We start from the raw sequence: 8011 nt of genomic DNA, 5'->3' as shown, positions 1-8011 counted from the left end.
AACGAATGGTCTTACTTGATCAGTCAAACGATCCTTTAAATGATTCCACATCCCCCTTGCGTAATACGTGACAGTGATTTGGTATTTTCAAATGTCTCTTTTGAATGTCATGAAATTCTGGTTCAATGCACAAGTTATTGATGATTGAAAAAGGTGTGAGATAAGAAATATTTTACAAATCGTCTCTAAACAGTTTTTAGGAGTCTCTCGACACGTCGTGTTGGTGTTCTTCTCGAGCTAGACGCAGGCCGAGTATTTCATGCGTTTTTGTTTCTGCCTCTGGTTGCAAAACCAAACCCGCACTACGTTCTTTTTGAGGTCCAGCTTCTCTGCGATTGCTGCGATTTTCTCTGAGGACGGACGCGGCTGAATAGCAAAATAGGCTTCGAGGGACCTTTTCTCGGGGGCCGCGATGGAGGTCCGCTTCCTCTTCTTCTCGGCCCCGTTGAAGAGCTCGGGTTTGTTCAGTTTCTCCCGGTGCGACTTTTCAGCCTCCTCCAGCCAGGCTTGCAGGATGGGCTTCAGGGCGATCATGTTGTTGTGGGACAACGTGAGGGATTCAAACCGGCAGATGGTACTCTGGCTTAAAGAGCCTACGCCAGGAATCTTCAGGTTGGCCAGCGCTGACCCTACATCCGCTTGGGTCACGCCGAGTTTGATCCGACGCTGTTTAAAGCGCTCAGCGAATGCCTCCAAGTCCCTGGGATCTGCATCCACGTCGCTCATGCAGCCCATGTGGGATGGCAGCCCATGGGCGTGAGCCATGTTGATGGCAGCTTGGTGCATGTGGTTCATGCCTGCCATGTGGGCAGGGTGCGCAGGCGTGGAGACCACCGAGCCGTCTGGCCCGGCCATGGCTCCAGCAAGTGCCAGTCCCGGGGTGATGTGGTCCAGCAGGTCGCCCTCCAGAGCCTGGTGCGGCTGGTGATGGTGGTGATGATGGTGGTGGTGGTGATGGCTCGCGAGAGCTGACGGGTGCGAGATGGGCACGGACGACGACGAGGAAGACGAGGAGGTGCACGGAAGCGTGTTCATGGTGTGGTAGGTTGCGTCCGGCTTGAAGGGGCTGTGATGAGGAGGGTGATGATGGCTTTTGGTCTGCGAGACTATATCCACCGCCGCCAGAGCTTCCGCGCGGGCCAACAAACTCTCATCCAATCCGCCGAATATATTGCTCTGCAATTGCAAATAGAATGCACACATAACTGTCAGCAGGGAATTCGCGCTCCACTCCGTGCTTTTAAAACATTTCCAGCATGTAAAAAAAGAAATCCTAAAAAAGAACACACAAAACAAGACACATGCAACATCCCAGGTCATAAAAATTAATACGAAAGGCAAACCCGGCTGAATACATAAGTTGGGAGGGAAAATGGAGGTGTTGGGTGATTTGCTGTGCAGACATGAAAAAAACATCAAGCAGAAAAAGTGGGCTGTCAAAATGTGCCTTTAAGCGGTGATTATGCAGAATACGTACCGGTGGGGTTGGGAGACATGCTCGGCGCATCGCCTCCGAGCTGCCGCCGCCGCTGCTGCTGATCGTGCTGCTGTGTCTGGACGACGAGCACGAGGACGAGGGCGCGTTGGAAGTCAAAGTGGAGGAGGACGAAGAAGAATGCAAGCTGGAGTATTTGGCCTCGGCCAAACTGGTGTGGGGCATGGCGAACGCCTGCTTGCTGTTCAGAGACATCATCATCATATTTGCGACCGAGCCTTGGCGAGTTCCTTTTAATAAGTTAAGACTCCGCCTTCTTCTTCGACTGGAGTTCAAGCCCAGTCGCTGCGCGGAAGTCTCAAGTCTCTGGCGCTGCAACGAACGTGAAGAGGATGATGCACCAAGTCTCTAGATAGCAGCTCATCTAGTGCTGCCTAATGGTCTCGGAGAACGCGCTCTCTTGGTCGCTCCGTCGCGTGCCGTGGCTTGAGATGTGTCGCGAGCACCAGTAAGCCATGCAACCTGTCGGTAAACTCCTTCAAAGATCACGTCAACTCTTATCGAAACGCTCCACAGAATTTTCCTCCGCCCTTACAAAATATCTTACATTTGTCACAGCGGAATCTGATGTCTTTGGTGAGTTTGTCTTTGCTCGCGCTTTTAAAACGACTGCAAAAAGTTTCTTCTCTCTTCTCTTCGCGCAAATCTCCAAAACGACGTTGCTAAAAACAATATCGCTCGTTAACCTTTATCCCGGTTCTTGTTGAATTTGATTATGGGATAAAGGTGACAGTCGACTACATTCAATGCTGCGGGGACTCGATCTGTCTGTGCTCTAAGGCGAAGGGCAGGCTGCGTCTCTCTCTCTCTCTCTCTCTCTCTCTCTCTTGCTCGCCCATTCTCTCACTCCCTCTCCTCTTACACACTCTCTCGGCTGTACCTGAAAAACCTTTCATGATTTATTATTCTTCATTAGCCACAGCGCCACTGGGGACTCTGCGCATGGGCAGTTGCAATGACTGCAGCTGGTATTGTATAAAGTTATTGAGGAAACCACAATGGTAAAAAGGAATAAAAGTCAACGCAGAATTGTATTCGAACATTAAACATTTTCTATTTCAATGTCCGTGTTACACGATAATACTAAGAAAGCGTATTTAGAATTTTCTCGACAAAATGCACGTTGTTCGTTTATTATAGCCTATTAGCTACGTGTCATTTTTTGTACAATACTGAACTTTCACTATAATAATAATAATGATAATAATAAAAAAAAAAAACCCGCTTTGATCTCAGAGAAACGTGGATGAATATGAAGAAATCACCACAGACAGCCCCATCATCTGCTGTCCCTGTTGGGCGAAATAAATCAAAGTAAAACGCACGACTATCATTCTATTATAGCGAGATAATTTGATATACCGACACGCATTAAACAAATTATGTCCAGTCGGATTTAGAAATATTGAATTTAAATTTCATTTGTATATTTGTTCGAGAACCATTCACTAATTAACCTGCTTTGATTTTATTTGGAAAACATACTGTTGACGAATTTATTAGTTTTCCCGGTTATTGAAATAATAAATAGGAAAGCCATTGAGCGTGTATTATGAATTTGATGTCTCAACAGAACAGGCTATACACTATGTGAAGTATTTCATTAATGACACTGAAAAGCGGATTTTTTACAACTCTTTAGGATTTAATTGCAAACCCAATACAATTATATACTCGTCGCAGCGGGCTATTATCATATCTTCGTTCTAATTAGACTACTTCATCAGTGATTTAATTAAAAACCTTTAATCATGTTCTAATTAACAAGGCAAGTCTAATTTGTTTAATCTATTCGAGTCCACTGGATGGGGTAATTGATGCATCATAGACCGACTAGCCTCGCATGTAAAAGTGCACATAACGCGAGATCCCAATTTGAACTTTAAATGCATTTAATTGTTATTTCTTATTCCTGCATTCAACATTTTTCTAAACGGTAATGACAATTTATAGTTATAACAATAATGAGTTAACATCTGTCATTAACATTAAAATACCTAATTACGCAAATGCATTATTCTGTGGAGATTCTGTGACATATTCACGTAAGTGTAGCCTATATACTAAATATGGCAGTATGAATCTTTATCAATGTCTCAAAGGGTTGTTTGTCATCAAATGTATACTAATTTGGAAATTAAATTAAAGCAAGCGCTGCATCATGTCTGTGTTGTTGGGGCAAATGCACGCCTACACGTTGGCTATAACAAGAAATAACTTGTATGACAATGACTTAAGTTGTTCCTCAGACTAGAATTAATACTATATCAACCGACAATGTAAAATGGCGAAATGCATAAAAATGCATTAAAAAAAACTGTCACGGATTTTTATGTACAGTATGTGTGTCAACGTGAAATTTGTCCCATGGCAATGACAATATTTTTGAGGATGGTGCAGGAGCCACGCGTTTTTTTTTTTTTGTTTTTTTTTTTGAGAGGTACAGTACCTCTCCAAAGGGAGGGCCACCCCTGGCGCGCCTGCTCAGGAGACTTCAAGGCCCAATCAATGTCTCCTTGTATATACCCAAAGACTGATTTATGATGAAACTTTAACGAAATCATTTATATTTCACCACCCCTAAATCGGCAAATGAAATTTTCATTCACAATGAAGCACACAAAAGTATATCTAACGTCAAATAAATCAATTGGGCTCCGCTCTGAGGCGATTGAGTTTGAGGAGTAGTTTTTGCTCACTGTAGCGTATTTATCAGGGTATTTAAGTGCTCAGCTTTAATACATCAGGTTAAAAGGAATCTGGGGCCAGTTGCATAAACACATTTAAGACTGAACTAGTCGGACCAATTAGTAATTAATTAGAGCTAATCACTCTTACTTTTCGGATTCAAATTAGACCAATCTACTTTTTATCTAACTGACTTTAAAAAAAAAAAAAAAGGACCAGTCTTGAAGAAGAAGAAAAAAAAAATAATGAGATGAATAACTTGTAAGAATAAGCAGTTTATGCAACCGTCCACTGAAAACAATCACTCCAGTACCAGTAGCCACATATGTGACGTTTGCACGTGCACGTGCAGTGCGCCCTCTGTACGCAATCTACAAATAATAAGTCGATTCATACTCATTGACGTTTAGCCTTTTAACATTAAAAATGACATATCACCTTTTTTAGGAATTTCTTCAACCCCGTTCCTCTGTCTATTTTTCCTCTCTCTCTCTCTCTCTCTCTCTCTCTCTCTCTCTCTCTCTCTCTCTCTCTCTGCCTCTGTCTCTGCCTCTGTCTCTTTCTGTGTCTATTTGATGAAATTGTGCTTCAATTTGTATTACCAGACAGGTGCTTTTAGCAGCTAGGTTTGCAAAGATTTTTCTCCTCCTTCAAAAGCCGTGTCCGCATCCTCATGAATACACTTTTATTTTCCCCACTAAGAAAGGGTGATCTCATAGGAATTCTGACTAAAATTGAGCTTCATAGACATTTTCTTTTACATATAAATAACAGTGCACCAGTAGCAACAACCCAAAACAGGAGGATAAAAAAGAAGGAGGGGAAAAAAATAACAGCCAGACTTGATGTACAGTAGCTCAGGTGACTTGTTTGCTTTTTTTGACGTACATCAAAATCAAGGTATGCCGCTGTGGAGCTTGTGTGCTTTACGCAAAGACATTCTCATGAGCATCCCTCAGGAGCTGAGCACGTTAACAATCCCAATTACATCCGGACCACCAGAGACAGCTGTTTTAATACCCACCGCTCCTTTGTGCCACCAACACAGTCACTGCAGCTTGCTCTAAGAACACAGGGACAAAGGATGCATCACCGGAATGTGAGAGGGAAAGAGAAAGCTCGAGATAAAGTAAAGGAGAGATGAAGAGTAAAAAGAAAGATTGCGAATGCGCCATGCATGTGGGAGTGTGCGGGATATTTAGAGAGAGATGGGAATCAAGAATATGTGTGTGTGTGTGTGTGTGAGGAGAAGACAGAAAATGTGTTTTTGTGTGTGTGAGAGAGTAAGAAAGAGAGAAAATTCTATTTTTCTTCCCTGTTCTCAGTAGCAGGAGTTTAATACACAGCAACCTTTTGTCAATATGCTGTCGACACTCACCAGGAACCAGTGGATGCAAAAAAGGACACGGCCTTAGTAATTAGCTCCAAATAAGCAACATTAGACCTCCCTCTGTCCTTTTTCCCACAGATTTTAATATTTCAAACGGAAGAGGCAATGGTAATGCATTACCACACAAACTGGAGGCTCTGAGAAAGATATATTAAGTCTTCAAATGTAAATAAAACTAGGCAGTTTGATTTTGAGAGACAGGACGTCGTCTAAGCAGACTACATGCCAAAAAAATGTTTCCATGACACCAGTAACTACCAGCCTAGTAGCAAAGCCAGAGTCTCGATCTCAGTAATGTTCATCTACTCTAAGACTTCAGGGCAGAGCAGGAGAAGGTCAATCCTCATAATGATGTCACATACCTCTAGGTCCTCCAAATCAATATACTGTAGAGGGGTTCACTGCACCTGTCATTGCATCAAATAAGGCACTGGTAAAGAATCATGGCTTTGTATTGGTCTCACTGGATGAAATGAAAAATATCAACTTCCCTTTTGGCATTATTCATTATTTAATTGTAAATCTAGGAGTTCAAGCCACCATATACCATAATAAATAAATAAAAGGATAAGATCCATATATGTAACTTATGTATTCTTAAAAAAAGTTTGTAGTTTATTTTAACTATTCCCAGAGTTAATTGCAATTTATATGTTTAGTGCTGTCAAACGATTAATCGCAATTTATCACATCCAAAATACATAATATATGTGTGTATTGTGTATATTTATGATGTATATATAAATACATACACATGTATATTTAACAGAAAATGTATATATATTTCTTAAATATATACATTTATGTGTGTGTAATTATAAATAACACACACACACATATATTATGTAAACTCAAGCTTTTTATATATTAGGCAGCAAGTCAACATTTCTCAAAATTGATGTGTTAGAAGCAGGAAAAATGGGCAAGCGTAAGGATTTGAGAGAGTTTGACAAGGGCCAAATTGTGATGGCTAGATGACTGGGTCAGATCATTTCCAAAACTGCAGCTCTTGTGGGGTGTTCCCGGTCTGCAGTGGTCAGTATCTATCAAAAGTGGTCCAAGAAAGGAACAGTGGTGAACCGGCAACAGGGTCAATAGCGGCCAAGGCTCATTGATGTAGGTGGAGAGCGAAGGCTGGTCTGTGTGGTCCAATCCAACAGATGAGCTACTGTAACTCAAATTGCTCAAGAAGTTAATGCTGGTTCTGACAGAAAGGTGTCAGAATACACAGTTTGTGTATGGGGCCGCATAGCCGCAGACCAGTCAGGGTGCCCATGCTGACCCCTGTCCACCGCTGAAACCACCAACAGTGGGTACGTGAGCATCAGAACTGGACCACAGAGCATTGGAAGAAGGTGGCCTGGTCTGATGAATCGCGTTTTCGTTTACATCACGTGGTTGGCCGGATGCGTGTGCCGGCGGAGGTTACCTTGACACATACCACCTACCCAAGCATTGTTGCAGACCATGTACACACTTGAAACGGTATTCCCTGGTGGCTGTAGCCTCTTTCAGCAGGATAATGCACCCTGCCACAAAGAAAAAATGGTTCAGGAATGGTCTAAGGAGCACAACAACAAGTTTGAGGAGTTGTTTTGGCTTCTAAATTCCCCAGATCTCAATCCAATTGCGTATCTGTGGGATGTGCTGAACAAACAAGTCCAATCCATGGAGGCTCCGCCTCGCAACTTACAGGACTCCATGCCTCGATGGGTCAGGGCTGTCTTGGCAGCAAAATGGGGACCAACACAATATTAGGAAGGTGGTCATAATGTTATGCCTGATCAGTGTATACTGTATATATATATATATATATATATATATATATATATATATATATATATATATATATATATATATATATATATATATATGTAATACACCGATAATACACAAATGTATGTATATCTGCTATCATGATGCCTTCAAAAGCACACCATTTGCTGCCTGTGTGAAATGTGCAGGTATGTCAGCTGTTTTCCTTATGATTGCTCATGGACTGTACAGCTTCTGAATTCAATCCAACACAGTTGAAAATTCTCTCTTCCTCTCTCATTAATCTGACTGTACCAGGTAATAATATATAGCATGTCATGGGTTGTCTAATGGTTGATGCTAATTGACCCCCTTTCCGCCTTTCTTTCTCACAAATGAAAAGGTTTTCCCCATCCTCTGATGGAGCGTGTCACTATCTGATCCAACAAATTAAAGAGCTCTCGCTTGTCACACTGTCACTGCATGCAGCCTCCCGCTCATCAGCCATAATTATCACTTCCCCCTTCATCCAATCGCCTGCCAAACACACTATTTAAAGTTACACTTGAGGTGCAACATGCCTGTATTTGTGTGACATGATCTGGAGAAGTAACTTATGTTATGGTATCTGAGAATTTCCTGAGATTCTGACTGTTTTTTTAGGTGATGTCTAGCTGTTTCTA

At 42.1% G+C, this 8011-nt stretch overlaps 1 protein-coding gene across 2 annotated transcripts; it reads right to left on the bottom strand.

Annotated features, from left to right (window-relative positions):
- Positions 1-237: 237 nt before the first annotated feature.
- Positions 238-1699, bottom strand: pou4f2 (POU class 4 homeobox 2). 2 transcript variants are annotated; one of them, XM_067404717.1, is made up of 3 exons: positions 1608-1693; positions 1474-1517; positions 238-1205 (listed from the first exon to the last, which is right to left on the bottom strand). In XM_067404717.1, exons 1-3 carry the CDS (start codon positions 1691-1693, stop codon positions 238-240), a joined length of 1098 nt encoding a protein of 365 aa, XP_067260818.1. The 2 variants fall into 2 exon arrangements, with proteins under 2 accessions (XP_067260818.1, XP_067260817.1); XM_067404716.1 differs by having other exon boundaries at positions 238-1176; positions 1478-1699.
- Between the last annotated feature and the right edge of the window lie 6312 nt (positions 1700-8011).

The sequence above is a fragment of the Chanodichthys erythropterus genome, chromosome 12, assembly GCF_024489055.1.
Source record: "Chanodichthys erythropterus isolate Z2021 chromosome 12, ASM2448905v1, whole genome shotgun sequence".
In the NCBI taxonomy this organism is placed as follows: domain Eukaryota; kingdom Metazoa; phylum Chordata; class Actinopteri; order Cypriniformes; family Xenocyprididae; genus Chanodichthys; species Chanodichthys erythropterus.
This window is presented reverse-complemented; position numbering and strand designations above follow the sequence as displayed.